The sequence below is a fragment of the Schistocerca serialis genome, chromosome 6 (genome assembly GCF_023864345.2).
Source record: "Schistocerca serialis cubense isolate TAMUIC-IGC-003099 chromosome 6, iqSchSeri2.2, whole genome shotgun sequence".
Taxonomy (NCBI): domain Eukaryota; kingdom Metazoa; phylum Arthropoda; class Insecta; order Orthoptera; family Acrididae; genus Schistocerca; species Schistocerca serialis.
Genome location: NC_064643.1, coordinates 213,624,757 through 213,640,743, shown reverse-complemented (window position 1 = coordinate 213,640,743; position 15,987 = coordinate 213,624,757). Strand labels below are relative to the sequence as shown.

Below are 15,987 nucleotides of genomic sequence, written 5' to 3'. Positions count from 1 at the left end.
CTTGTGGTCTTACTGCCTCTGGATCACGGGGTCCCGGTTTTGATTCCCGGGCGGGTTGGGGATTTCCTCTGCCCGGGGACTGGACGCTTTTGATGTCCCCACCATTTCATCGGCATCATCATTCGTGAACATGGCTAAAATTGGACTGTGTAAAGACTGGAACATAGTACGGGCGCTGATGACCGCGCAGTTGAGCGCCCCACAAATCAAACATCATCATCATCATCTTGAAGAACTCGATGTGACCTCCAGCGACGCTCTATCCAGGCAACAATGTTTAAATTGTTTAAAAGCTGGAAGGAAACTAACAGAAATTGTCCAGTATACTTTATGAAGGATGCTATTAAAATCCACATGAGACTGTTCAGAGCTTTTACAAATCATCGCTGAGAATGACGTCGTCGGTAATCAGAGTATAAGATGCTTGTGAAGTATGGAAAAGTTGCCAAACTTTTGTCTGCACCCTCTAGAACTATGTTCGCTGTGTTAAACTTTCAGTCTAACGCCGTCGATTTGCAGACGTAATAACCAAACATATCTCCTTGTGAATGTATCTTTGTACCAAATGAGTTGAATTTAAGGTACTTTTAATAGCACACTGTCTATTTAAATAAGCGTTTGGGATTGCAAAAATCATTCATATTGTCAGTTAATATTTAAGGTTTCATAAACGTGTAATAGATAGTTAAGGGAAGACGAAAAGTTTTTTGTGAGACTGATGCATGACGTTACCAATTACATGAGTGTTTTGGTTATCTTATGAAAGACGAGTTTCATGATAAAATTTAATTACATCGAAAATTGCACAAGTCTAATACCCAGTTGTTTTTGTCTAGTTTCTTTGATTTCAGATCCAGCCACTTCCCACTCTGTTAGTAGACGCAAGTGTAAAGTAAACCAGTTATTTATTCATTTAACTATAAAATGGAGGTGTTTTCAGAAACAATAATGAACAAGAAGAGGGGAACGTGAGGCCTTTATTGAGCATCAGCTTTATACAAAAGTGACATAGAGTTCGTCGGAAGTTCTCAGTACAAAACAATGCCCTTCTTGGTCCAGTATTCTCCAAACTTCTTCCTGTACTCTCTGGTGGGATCGTATCTGTCCTGGATTTTCTTGCTCGCGTCGGCGTAGCGGTGGCTAAATCTTACGAAATACTTGAAGAGCTCGTCCTTCTCCACAGCATCGCATTTCCCGCAGTTGGTTGCAGCTATCTCAGAAAATTTGTCTGTGTGGAAAAACAAAAACAAAACAAAAAATACATTAGTATCACTTCAATGCTATAACACACAAAACTCGCAGCATACAAGGGTTGTTCAATGACATGGGAACGCTGTTGCAAGGTTTTGATATGCCATCTAAAATGTAGTTTATCGAGTGTATGTGCTTGTGGTTTTATAGGTGATGATGAGAATGAAAGCAATAATGTTATCTGTTGGTCATTCCAGTATTTATGAAGGGTCGTCTCACAGTTACACATAATTACAGGCCAAACCCATTGCCGTCACTCTATTGTACAGTTATGTGGAATATGTTATACGCTCACGCAGTATCAAGTTTCCGCAGAGAAAAAATCTCCTCTACAAAAATCAACATGGATTCAGTGAACATAGATCTTGTGAAACACAGTCCTGTCTGCTCGTTTATGAATTCCAGGCCACCCATGTTGATGCCATGTACCTTGACATCAGAAAGGCATTCGATACAGTTTCTCACAGTCGTTCTGTGAGCAAAACACAAGGTTACCGAGTAATGGACTGGATTTGGAAGTGAAATCCGGACTTTCTAGCAGACAGAACTAAATACGTTGTTCTTTACGGGACGAAACTGACGGATTTAAAGGTAATTTCAGAAGAACGCCAACGGAGTGTTTTGCGGCCGTTACTATTTACTATACCTTCACATATCATAGATAACGTCGGGAACTGCCTGAGTCTATTCACAGACTATACTGTTGTCTGTACGAAGGTTGCAATGCTGAAGACTGCAGTGAAACGCACAAAGACCTGTAGAGTATCGACTATTGGTGCAAGGATTATCAAATGACCCTGAACGTAAATAAATCTAGCGTACTGCCAATAAACAGGCGACAAGAAGCCCTAATGTTAGATTACACTTTTGGCGACAAGTCACTGGAAACCCTAACTACCATAAAAAACCTAAGAGTAACCGTCTATGGCGACGTTAAGTGGAATGACAACATAAAACAAATACGAAAGCTATTGGGGAAGTAAGGTCCGATCGATCGCGTATTGGAAACGACAGTGAGAATCCAATGAAGGTTTGCACAGATGTGTTAAGCAGTGCCTCTAGCGTGCCTGTCGAAGGCGTCACCTCGCTTCTTTCTCTACTGAGTGCACAGTGAGCGCATAATGATGCCTTTAACAAGTGTCTCCCGCTAAGTATGGGTGCCTGCTGGGAAGTTTCGCCTGCTTTCATGCAACCCCATGTAACATACGTGTCATGCATTTCTTTCCTCACGACAAATTCTCGACTGAACATTGCAGGGGCAATGAGGACGACCCTGCAGCGTTCTCGATGGGAAGTGTTTGATCACCTACCTTACTGTCCAGACTTGGCACCCTCTGATCTTCATCTCTGCTCACATTAACCGCTGGCTATGAAGACAACATTTTAGGACTGACAACAAACTGTAGACGAGCGTAGAAAAGTTGCGGAAAGCACAGGCGGCTGCTTTCTATGACAAGGATGTTGGAAATTTGATACAACGCTACGATAATGTTTAAGTCGTGCCGCGACTATGTAGAGAAGTAGATGGAAGGTGTAGTAAACTGCTGCAAATAAAACATTTTTGATTTTCAGTGTGTTTTCCCAACTCTACCAATGAGACCTTACTTTCCGAGTAGCCTTCGTAGATGGAAGCGTGAGATTCAGTGGGAGAATATTAAGGAAATGTAATTCATCTACGAAATAAGTGGCTTACGAAACACTTGTTCGATCGATTCTTGGATGTTTTTCATCAGTCGGGGACGCTTTCTGGCAAGGAAACATCACCAACTTGATCTCGTATTTTAAGGAGAAAAAAAGTACACTTGCACGATATGAGACCAGCAATGGCCCCCTTGCGAAAATTTCAGTCATAGACCAGACACTACGGACGTGTGAGAAGAAAGAACAGCTCATAAACTTCCGCACGCACCTCTTGTTTGTCATTCACTCTGGCCCATTGCAGGCGCCCAATGGCCAAGCGCCAAATACTGTACAGCGGAGTAAGAAGTATGTGAAATATTGTTTTGATGCTGGAAACATGCTTTGTTTATCGTTCAAATCGCAGTTTCTAACCCGTAGATAGTGCCAGGGATCTGTTTGCTTTGAACATTTTTATGTTGCGATTCATAAATGCAGTGTAAATGAATGAAACGAATGTGTATGTCGTCAAAGAATTAGCATAACGCTATTTTATCTGTTTTATTTTGAACATCGCTGTTGTGTGTTATTTTATTTTGATTAAAAAACTGTCACTGTTAAGGCGAAGAGATGACGGTTGCAGGTCATCAATGGTGTCTGTTCTTTCGGTCTTACGAGAGGCGTGTGCGAGATAGTCCCCGCAGTCGCACTATCCTCTGTGACCTCGGTAGCTCAGATGGATAGAGCGTCTGCCATGTGAGCAGGAGAACCCTGCCTGTGCACAGGCAGTCACTTTCCCTGTGACTGGAACACTGTGCACAGGCAGAGTGATGCCTCCAACTCCAGCGAGCGACTAAATGGTGTAAATTGCCCTGAAGATGACCCCATCGTGGGTTGAAACCGGTTGGCGGTAAAATAAATAATGCGATTGTGACTGTAATTTTGAATAATTAGTAATAACGAGGATAATAACAACAATGATAGGGACAGCTGTAAAACGAATTTATGGGTGTACAAAATAGATGTTTTTCTCGTACAGCGAGTTCTGGGGAAAGGAAATTGAAGGAGGCTGCTCTAGCTAATGATACTGGGGAATGAGGAAGATCTGACTGGAAAGAAGGATGTACAGCGGTAACGAGTGCTCACATGTACAACACAATCATTATTGTTGCTGTAGTACATATATCATTAACTGTCTTCTGAAGTTAGAGATTTTATTCATTTCTCTAAAATAGGGTATCCAAACTGTTCCTGTGACTGGATCACTGTGAGAATCCTATTTCCTGATGGAAAATCTTGTACACTTTGCACGTTAACAAATTTTTAAATCATAACTAATAACACAGATATCATAACAAAATTAAAAAGAACAGTTTCGTCAGAATGTCGAAGAAAACCGCCATATTACTGATAGCTTTTCACGGAGCACTTATTCACTTTCTGCGGAGCACCAGTGTTCTGCAGAACACAGTTTGGGAAACCCTGCTCTAATATAGTGCGGGATGTTATTACAGAGTCGATTTCCTACTATTGAGAAGGATTTTGAGGAAGTGGCTGAAAAATGGAGTGGGGCAGAAAGTATTTAGCTTCGACGGGAACGGGTGTTCTGCCACGTCGTTCAGACAAGAGGGTTAAGGTCAACGAGAAGTGTGGGGGACAGGGTGAGCTGATAAGACAGTGGACAAGACAGAGAGTGTGGAAATCTCTGTATTTGTCAGCACGCAGCCAGGATAGCTGTGCATATGATGGTGGAATGTGATCAAAGAGTAGAACATCGCAAAAATAACGAACACAGGCATACATAACCAGTGTAAGGCGCCGTGGGCTTTTCTAGGAAATGCCTTGCAGGATAATTTCGTTGTAATCAATGATTGGAAGTACACTATGTGATCAAAAGTATTCGGAAACCTCACTGAAAATGCCTTACAAGTTCGTGGCGCCCTCCATCGGAAATGCTGAAATTCAATATGGTGTTAGCCCACCCTTAGCCTTGACGACAGCTTCCACTCTGTAGGCACACGTTCAATCAGGTGCTGGAAGGTTTCTTGGGGAATGGTAGCCCATTCTAAAGGAGTGCTGCACTGAGGTGGGGTATCGATGTCGGTCGGTGAGGCCTGGCACAAGTCAGCGTTCCAAAACATCCCAGAGGTGTTCTATAGAATTCAGGTCAGGACTCTGTGCAGGCCAGTCCATTACAGGGATGCTATAGTCGTGTGACCACTCCGCCACAGGCCGTGCATTATGAACAGCTGCTCGATCATCTTGATTCACTCGCCATCCCCGAATTGCTATTCAACTGTGGAAAGCAAGAAGGTGCTTAAAACATCAATGTAGGCCTCTGTTGTGATAGTGCCACGCAAAACAACAAAGGGTGCAAGCCCCCTCCATAAAAAACACGACCACACCATAACACCACCGCTTCCGAATTTTACTGTTGGCACTACGCACGCTGGCAGATGAGGTTCACCGGGCATTCGCCATAACCACACCATGCCATCGGATCGCCTCATTGTGTACCGTGATTCGTCACTGCACACAACGTTTTTCCACTGTTTAATTGTCGAATGTCTACGCTCCTTACACCAAGCGAATTATGAGCAGCAGCTCGACCATGAAATTAAAGTTTTCTCACCTCCTGCCTAACTTTCATAATACTTGCAGTGGATCCTGATGCAGTTTGGAACTCCCGTGTGATGATCTGGATAGATGTGTGCCTATTACACATTACGACCCTCTTCAACTGTCGGCAGTCTCTGTCAGTCAACAGACGAGGTCGGCCTGTACGCTTTTGTGCTGTACGTGTCCCTTCAAGTTTCCACTTCACTGTCACATCGGAAACAGTGGACCTAGGGATGTTTAGGAGTGTGGAAATCTCACTTACAGACGTATGACACAAGCGACACCCAATCACCTGACCACGTTCGAAGTCCGTGAGTTCCGCAGAGCTCTTCATTTCTGCTCTCTCACGATGTCTAATGACTACTGAGGTCGCTGATATGGAGTATCTGGCAGTAGGTGGCAGCGCGAAGCACCTAATATGAAAAACGAGTACTTTTGGTGGTGTCCGGATTCTTTTGATCACGTAGTGTACAAGAGTTTGTACAATTTTTTTCGCGTCAAGAGGGAAGGGTTTTTTATGTTTTTGTAGAGCATGGAGACCAGCATTGAGATTCTCGATAAATGTCTTCCGATTTACTGGTTTTGCACTTAGATGCAGCTGGAGTTCATCAGCGTACATGTGGCATTTGCAGTAGAAGTTATTGATATGTAATGAAAAGAGTATAGGACCTAATGCCGAATCCTGGGAGACACCTGATACTTCCTGCTTCCATTGTCCTTTATGGTACCGGACATGACGCATTGCAGGCGAGATATCAGTTATGAGCGAAACCGTAACACTGCACATTGTATGATCGTAACATTGCACACAGCGTGAAATGTAGGCTGCTAATTTGGCAAGTAAAATGACGAGTGAACAGTGTCAAATGCTTTGTTGAAGTCTAAGATGCACATGACCGCCGCGTCCCATTCCTCTCTACCAAGCTCAGTTCATCGTCAAAAGGCAGAGGTTGTGCTGCAGTGCTTATGGAAACCTGATTAATATTCGTCCAGTAGGTTTTTGTAGTTAGGTGGTTTGTTAGCTGGTCGTAAACTATATATTTTGAGACCTTGGACAGTGCCGGAAGAATACAAAGATGTCGGTAATCAGAGGGTACTATGGCAACGTCCTGTTTTGGTAGTCGCTTAACTAGTCCTATGATGACATCGTGTCCAGTGCATACTGATCTGACACACATAATGGCTTTTTTGACGGTATTGCAAGTAGCATGCTTTAGATAGAATTTTTCGTGGCTACGATGTTTTACCCCCATGAAGTAACGAATGAATCTCTGTTTCGTTTGCGGTTTACTTGCGGTTGTAGGTAACGTGAAGTCTTCGGCTGGGACAATGGGATCAGCTGCCGCTTGTACTTTTTCTATACCATGACCACAAAGGTTTTTCCGTAGGACAGCTGGTGTATTTGTGTTGTCGGTCAATGAACGGACATGCCCGAGTTTGTTATTTCTCACAGCTTGACTGACTGTTTCGCTTCCGCTTGTAAGCAATATGATTTTCAGTCATCGGGCGCAGTTCGTATGCGTGACATGCAGCATCTCTGAGGTTCATGAGTCGTTTTAGTTCTTTAGTTAGCCAGTGTACATTTCCTTGTTACTTTTCCGGTCTTTAGGGAAGCTTATTTGTCATACAGTTGAGTTAGTTTGTTTTTAACCCCATGACGTCTTTCGTTTATGTCCGAGAGGGGAGCATAAGACGACCCCCAAACTATTTCCTGCGCCTAAGTCGCAAGAGCGGATAAGTCAATGAAGTTCGACATGTAGTCATTTGTGGTTTCTTTATGGGACTGCCGGCCGCTGTGGCCGAGCGGTTCTAGGCGCTTCAGTCTGGAACCGCGCTGCTGCTGCGGTCGCAGGTTCGAATCCTGCCTCGGGTATGGATGTGTGTGATGTCCTCAGGTCAGTTAGGTTTAAGTAGTTCTAAGTCTAGGGAACTGATGACCTCAGATGGTAAGTCCCATAGTGCTTGGAGCCATTTGATTTTTCTGGGACATTCAAGTAAGTCATGAAAATTATGTCATGGATAGATGTTGGAACGCGTGTAAGAAACAACAACATCTTTGCTACGAAAGCTGTGTGATCCACTTCACCAAGAACCCCACTAACGCCTGTTTCATCATGTTTACGGCTTAGATTAACGAAAGGACTGTGGACGGAAGCGCCGTAGGACTCACCCCTGAGCTCGCGCAGCACGTCGCTGCACCTGTCCAGCTGTCCTTCCGCCATACAGGCGATGACATCGTCGTCCTTCATGTCCTTGAATTTGTCGAGGTACTGGAAGTAGCGAGCCAGAACGGCAGGAGCCACGCCTAACAGCAACACCACGACGCAGAGCCTCATGTTGGACGTGGAAGTCACCGGCGCGTAGCGACACGCAGGCAAGGGCGCAGTCTTTTGTAGACTTCGCCGCCTTAACGAGCGCCAACAGCTCCACCAAAACAAACAGATAACCGCTTCTCGATACGAGGGAGGGCTCTGATGACCTGTTAACTTCGGAGAGAAATCAGCAGACTAGAAGGCGACGACCGCGATGGTTCCACTTAGTTGCGAACTATTCTACAGCAGTATCAAAATTACGTCGCTGTGTTTACTAATGACTGCAAGCAGGGTAAAGACCTCGGATGCTCTATCGAGTTCCCCGCAACGTGTTTGGAATCGCCTTCCAAGGTACTTTTACGTGTGTCGTGGAAGCTCGAGGACGATAGAGAAACGAGTGGAACAGACGAGACATCACATCAGCAGAAAGTTTCTTTTCTCTTGGTTTTACTCTGACTGTTCCAGAGAAGGAAGAAATTGAGAGTAAGTTTTAGCTACTCGTCAACGACGCAGTCTTCAGAGATGGAGTAATTTAATAAAGTCAGCGAGTGGTCAGGCGATAGATATCATGAATGTGGATAGTAAATATTGTTGAAAGACCAACAGGAATCTTTCGCAACAAATAGGTGTCTGGATACTTTTGCTCAGAGACTGTAGTATCGTCAGTTTCTCACATTCTTCTGCAACTCAATAGATATTCCAAGGAAAACTACTGTTAAGCATCGACACTATGTACTACATTGGTGACCAATGATCCTTTCCACAGCGAAATGAATGCACTGTGTTGTCCTAGAGAAGCTGAACGGAAGAACCACATGCTTGTGTACCTTACGGCGAAAACTGAAGAACAAATAAATCTAAGAAAATTCTCGTTTATTGTTCAGTTCCTCATATTCAATTATATGAAATGTGACGAAGACTCAGCATCATCTTCAGATGCAAGTATTCGCGCATAGCCTTCCATAAAAATGAATTTAGAGCTGAATTCATCCCTTAAAACGCACATGGGGAAGGAGTACAGTAATACATTACCGTTGACTAGTGAGCGTACAGTGTTCAAAGACTTCAAGGACCATACTCTAAAGCAAAATCATACCTACCCACAACATAACAACTGGACCAACAAGACGATCATGCTTGACAATGTTCCTGAGTGCGTTAAGTGCTTCCACCTCTTGTCGTGTGACAGTATGTCCAGCATTGTCGAACATGATCGGTTTGGTAATGGAAATCAACGTTTGGCGTCATTGGCCGGGAGAACCCTTGCCGGGCAGGTCCGGCCTCCGTGGTGCGGGTCTTGCTGCATTCGACTCCACATTGAGCGACCTCCGCGCCGGATGGGGATGAAATGATGATGTAGACAACACAACACCCAGTCCCTGAGCGGAGAAAATTCCCCTACTCAGCGGGGAATCGAATCCGGGCTCGTAGAACGGCAATCCGTCACGCTCACCACCAGGTGTAATGGTGTAGTGGCACAATGCTGCATGAGCGTACTGACCTCTAAATCTTTGAACACGGTACGCTCGCTGGTCAATATTGTTGTGACACTCTAATCCGAAACGATGTGCGTCTTTTCAGGGATGCAGTCCACCCTGACTTCACTTTTGTGGATGACAAAACGCGATCGCATAGATCAGTGCAGGTGGAGGAACGCTTGAAGTGAGAGGACATTCGGCGAGTTGTCTGGCCTGCCAGTTCCCTCGACTTGAAACCCACCGAGCACGTGTGGGATGCGTTGGTCAGTAATATGGTCAGTCATATTACAGGACGTCCACATGCGCCATTGACCATCCCGTACTTGTCAAGCGCGCGTGGTGGGGGGGTGGGGGGGGGGGGGTGGCAGAGCAATGGAACGCCCTACCCAAGAACTCGTTACCAGCCTTCTGGCCAACATGGAGGTACATTGTAGATCATGCATTGCTGTCACCGGTGGTCACATACCATATTGAGAACCATGTCCTAACTTTTGCAACGTCCAGAGGACGATCATAAATGGCGGTGACTTCCAAATTGGTTCAAATGGTTCTAAGCACAATCGGACTTGACATCTGAGGTCATCAGTCCCCTAGACTTAGAACTACACCACTGGCTATTAAAATTGCTACACCACGAAGATGACGTGCTACAGGCGCGAAATTTAACCGACAGGAAGAAGATACTGTGATATGCAAATGTTCAGCTTTTCAGAGCGTTCACACAAGGTTGGCGCCGGTGGCGACACCTGCAACGTGCTGACATGAGGAAAGTGTCCAACCGATTTCTCATACGCCAGCCGAAGTGGCCGTGCGGTTAAAGGCGCTGCAGTCTGGAACTGCAAGACCGCTACGGTCGCAGGTTCGAATCCTGCCTCGGGCATGGATGTTTGTGATGTCCTTAGGTTAGTTAGGTTTAACTAGTTCTAAGTTCTAGGGGACTAATGACCTCAGCAGTTGAGTCCCATAGTGCTCAGAGCCATTTGAACCATTTTTTTTGATTTCTCATACACTAACAGCAGTTGACCGGCTTTGCCTGCTGAAACGTTGTTGTGGTGCCTCGTGTAAGGAGGAGAAATGCATACCATCACGTTTCCGACATTGATAAAGGTCGGATTGTACACTATCGCTATTGCGGTTTATCGTATCGCGACATTGCTGCTTGCGTTGATCGAGATCCAATGCCTGTTAGCAGAATATGGAATCGGTGGGTTCAGGAGGGTAATACGGAAAGCCGTGCTGGATCCCAACGGCCTCGTATCACTAGCAATCGAGATGACAGGCATCTTATCCGCATGGCTGTAACGGATCGTGCAGCCACGTCTCGATCCCCGAATCAACAGATGGGAACGTTTGCAAGACAACAACCATCTGCACGAACAGTTCGACGACGTTTGTAGCAGCGTGGACTATCAGCTCGGGGACCGTGGCTGCGGTTACCCTTGACGCTGCATCACAGACGGGAGCGACTGCGATGGTGTACTCAACGACAAACCTGGGTGGACGAATGTCAAAATGTCATTTTTTCGGATGAATCCAGGTTCTGTTTACAGCATCATGATGGTCGCATCAGTGTTTGTCGACATCGCGGTGAACGCACATTGGAAGCGTGTATTCGTCATCGCCATACTGGCGTATCACCTGGCGTTATGGTATGGGGTGCCATTGGTTACACGTCTCGGTCACCTCCTGTTCGCATTGACGGCACTTTCAACAGTGGACGTTACATTTCAGATTTACGACCCGTGGCTCTACCCTTTATTCGATCCCTGCGAAACCCTACGTTTCAGCAGGATAATGCACGACCTCATGTTGCAGGTCCTGTATGGGCCTTTCTGGATACAGAAAATGTTCGACTGCTACCCTGGCCAGCACATTCTCCAGATCTCTCAGCAATTGAAAACGTCTGGTCAATGGTGGCCGAGCAACTGACTCGTCACAATACGCCAGTCACTACTCTTGATGAACTGTGGTATCGTGTTGAAGCTGCATAGGCAGCTGTACCTGTACACGCCATCCAGGCTCTGTTTTACTCAATGCCCAGGCGTATCAAGGCCGTTATTATGGCCAGAGGTGGTTGTTATAGGTACTGATTTCTCAGGATCTATGCACCCAAATTGCGTGAAAATGTAATCACATGTCAGTTCTAGTATAATATATTTGTCCAATGAATACCCGTTTATCATCTGCATTTCTTCTTGGTGTAGCAATTTTAATGGCCAGTAATGTACTTAAACCTAACTAACCTAAGGACACACATCCATACCCGAAGCAGGATTCGAACCTGCGACCGTAGTAGCAGCGAGGTCCCGGACTAAAGCGCCTAGAACCGCTCGGTCACAGCGGCCGGCGCGGTGACTTCAGTGTATTTATTGCGTTTGAATGAAAGTGTTACTTCTGGTCGTCTCATTGCGTATTTCCTTTTGTTACCTTCTGTACTACACTGTAGCCGTTCTTTGTATGTGTGGCTCAGGTTCCAATGAACTACGTTACTTGGCAGAGACACATCACGCGAAAGTTACTTTCGTTCTTCAGTTTTGCCTACCAATGTAATATTATGGTGCGGCAGTCGCCCTACAGATCGGTTTGTTTATTATGATGAGGAGCGTCAATCTTGTTTCCTACTGAATCATCTAACCATTACGACGTAGATTGTCAAACAACTTTCAAATTAGTTATCTCTTAGATAGCGGAATATTTTCGTCTGTCTGGGCTGCCTCTAGTAATGGCTTTTAAATATCGCTGGAATGTGAAAAGATGAGCTTGAGAAATACTATCCTATACACCTCAGTATGATAGGTATCAAAGCATGACATAAACAAGATTCTGTCCTTAATGTGATTATCTATTCCAGAATGAAATGACTCTATCTGCGAGGAAGAAAATAAAGAGACATATGAGCAATAGCATTGGTGCAGACTAAATTTGTTTCGTGAAAACTTTTACGTAGCTCCTCTCAGTTTTTTAACGCGTGTGTATTCAAACAAAGACAAAAGTTTTCAAAAGTAACAAAACCGGAAAATCTATTACATAACAGTAAGACCGCTGAAGATATTTGTAATTATCCTTAGTGTTATACGTGGCTGCCAACAACGTAGATGTTTTTCAAGAACTTTAATGGATGACGAACGCTGTTTCAATAAAGAGTTACGAACTGTGACGTGGGACAGAGACCTTCGTGGCACCTGCCAGTTGCAACTAGGTCTGGAACCGTGTGACCGCTACGGTCGCAGGTTCGAATCTTGCCTCGTGCATGGATGTGTGTGATGTCCTTAGGTTATTTAGGTTTAAGTAGTTCTAGGAGACTGATGACCTCAGATGTTAAGTCCCATAGTGCTCAGAGCCATTTGAAGCATTTGAGCCAGTTGCAACTAGTGTTCTCAGTACCTCACGAACATGTCCAAGACGAACGGGTAATGACAGAAGAGAAGGTGAGTCAGACAGCGACACGAACCCGGACTTCCTACTTACAGGAATTGGACAAAAATGTGGAAACATCGTGAGAAATGCGTGCTTGAACATAAATGCAGTTGCTAGCCAGGCCTGCACGTTGCGCTGTTGTATCTGACCACGAGCGGAACTTGTGCAGTGTCATAACTAACATAAGGACATCACACACATCCACGCCCGAGGCAGGATTCGAACCTGCGACCGTAGCAGCAGCGAGGTTCCCGACTGAAGCGCCTAGAACCGCTCGGCCACAACGGCCGGCTGGGCTAATTATTGGTGATCGTATTGTGGGTGCTTCCGTAACCAGGACAAATGAAGTGTTTGGTGTTTCAAGAACTATCAGTTTAAAAAGTCACAGGCGCAAAATACTAACGCGAATTCTTTACAGACGAATGGAAAAACTGGTAGAAGGCGACCTCGGGGAAGATCAGTTTGGATTCCGTAGAAATGGTGGAACACGTGAGGCAATGCTAAACCTACGACTTATCTTAGAAGAAAGATTAAGGAAAGGCAAACCTACGTTTCTAGCATTTGTAGAGTTAGAGAAAGCTTTTGACAATGTTGACTGGAATACTTTCTTTCAAATTCTGAAGGTGGCAGGGGTAAAATACAGGGAGCGAAAGGCTATTTACAATTTGTACAGAAACCAGAGGGCAGTTATAAGAGTCGAGGGACATGAAAGGGAAGCAGTGGTTGGGAAGGGAATGAGACAGGGCTGTAGCCTATCCACGACGTTATTCAATCTCTATATTGAGCAAGCAGTAAAGGAAACAAAAGAAAAATTCGGAGTAGAAATTGAAATCCATGGAGAAGAAATAAAAACTTTGAGGTTCGCCGATGACATTGTAATTCTGTCAGAGACAGCAAAGGACTTGGAAGAGCAGTTGAACGGAATGGACAGTGTCTTGAAAGGAGGGTATAAGATGAACATCAACAAAAGCAAAACAAGAATCATGGAATGTAGCCGAATTAAGTCGGGTGATACTGAGGTAATTAGATTAGGAAATAAGACACTTACAGTAGTGAAGGAGTTTTGCTATATGGGGAGCAAAATAAGTGATGATGGTCAAAATAGAGCGGATATAAAATGTAGACTGGCAATAGCAAGGAAAGCGTTTCTGAAGAAGGGAAATTTGTTAACATCGAGTATTGATTTAAGTGTTCGGAAGTCGTTTCTAAAAGTATTTGTATGGAGTGTTGCCATGTATGGAAGTGAAACGTGGACGATAAATAGTTTAGACAAGAAGAGAATAGAAGGTTTCGAAATGTGATGCTACAGAAGAATGCTGAAGATTAGATGGGTACATCACATAACTAATGAGGAGGTATTGAATAGAATTGGGGAGAAGAGGAGTTCGTGGCACAACTTGACTAGAAGAAGGGATCGGTTGATAGGACATGTTCTGAGGCATCAAAGGATCACCAATTTAGTACTGGGCCGGCCGCGGTGGTCTAGCGGTTCTAGGCGCGCAGTCCGGAACCGCGCGACTGCTACGGTCGCAGGTTCGAATCCTCCCTCGGGCATGGATGTGTGTGATGTCCTTAGGTTAGTTAGGTTTAAGTAGTTCTAAGCTCTAGGGGACTGATGACCACAGATGTTAAGTCCCATAGTGCTCAGAGCCATTTGAACCATTTTTTTTTTGGTACTGGAGGGCAGCGTGGAGGGTAAAAATTGTAGAGGGAGACCAAGGAATGAATACACTAAGCAGATTCAGAAGGATGTAGGCTGCAGTAGGTACTGGGAGATGAAGAAGCTTGCACAAGATAGAGTAGCATGGAGAGCTGCATCAAACCAGTCTCATGACTGAAGACCACAACAACAACAACACAATGAAAGTGGAAATAACATAATAATCTAAGACGCAACGCGGACGAAAGTGTGTGTTGTGTGATCGTGACAGACGGTATTTGAGATGAATGACAACTGCAAAAGCCACTGCAGGACTGAATGTCGCACTCGTGAACCCTGTCAGTACCAAAACAACACGAAGGGAGCTCCATAAGCAGGGAACTGCCGGGCGATTTGGAGTTCTAAACCTACTCATCAGTGAGGCAAATACCCGTAACGGAACCACGCGGCGCCTAATCCGTAACACCTGGACTATGGCGCAATGGAAGAATGTTTTTGGTTTGATGAGTCTTGTTTCACGCTGTGACCAACTTCTGGCCAGGTTTACGACCCAGAGTGAAACATGGCGGGTGGTGTGATGATTCAGTAGGGAATAGTAGTTGGCCAGCAAAACACCTGCAGTCGTGTAGTTTGTCACGAAGAGCGATCAGCTCTTGTGGAAAAGTATGGATGTAAACTGCTGGATACTTTTATGAATAATATTCAATAAAGTTCTCGCAACATAAACAACATTTCTTTACCTGGGATGGATGTTGCATTTTCTCCGAAACGAGTATGTATTGTTAACTACAAGTCTCATAATAAATTTGAATACCATACTTCAATCTCTGTGCAAGAATACATAGTTTAGTAAGTAGAGATCTAGAAGTTGTTCATAAATTAACATTGGGTATGTGACTAAAAGCTAGAAATGTTGTTTGAGTTAGAAGTAAAGTACGCAAAAATATTATCCCATGCGGCATGGCGAAAAGTAACATCTACGTCAAGTAGAGAGGAGCGAATATAGGTAGAGAGTTCAAAAAACGGTATGATAGGATAAACAGTCTTTAATCCTCTTTACATAAAACTTCTTTCTTTATTTAATTTTACTGAATTAAAGTTACTAAAATACAATTAGTAATACTAGTCCATTGATAACATTTGTAAAATAAAGAGAGTTATTGTGTGATTATTGCTTTTTGAGCAAAATATACATCTGCAGAGTCCTCAGTTTGATAAGCAAACCTCTCACAAGCATTAATTAGAAGTTGCATGTTAAAAAAGGGTGAGGGAAAAGATGTTGATAATTAGTGTTACACAAGACCCTGTACCGTCGCTCCAAAACAATGGACTGGAAATAATTTTATAATTGAACAGTATCTTCATTAAAACGTCACTTCTCATGTCATTCACATTCTGCAGATGCCACTGGCAGGAGAAGGTTACGCAAATCTTGCAGACTTCCTTCTGCTCAGTGTACAGAACGTGACAACCACGATTAACACTCCACCCGTCTGTAGAATATACCGGCTTCAACAAAGTAAACATATAATTTTGTGTGTCCTGAATTCAGGACCCGTTCTGATTTATAGCTTGATGTGCGATTAATGCCTGGCAGAATTTTCCGCACCATATATTTTGATTACATTAATTT

The 15,987-nt window shown here is 44.3% G+C and overlaps 1 protein-coding gene across 1 annotated transcript; it reads right to left on the bottom strand.

Moving 5' to 3' along the window:
* Nucleotides 1–1,002: 1,002 nt before the first annotated feature.
* Nucleotides 1,003–7,870, bottom strand: LOC126485163 (uncharacterized). The gene is made up of 2 exons (XM_050108837.1): nt 7,658–7,870; nt 1,003–1,228 (listed from the first exon to the last, which is right to left on the bottom strand). Exons 1-2 carry the CDS (start codon nt 7,821–7,823, stop codon nt 1,029–1,031), a joined length of 366 nt encoding a protein of 121 aa, XP_049964794.1. The 5' UTR covers nt 7,824–7,870; the 3' UTR covers nt 1,003–1,028.
* Between the last annotated feature and the right edge of the window lie 8,117 nt (nt 7,871–15,987).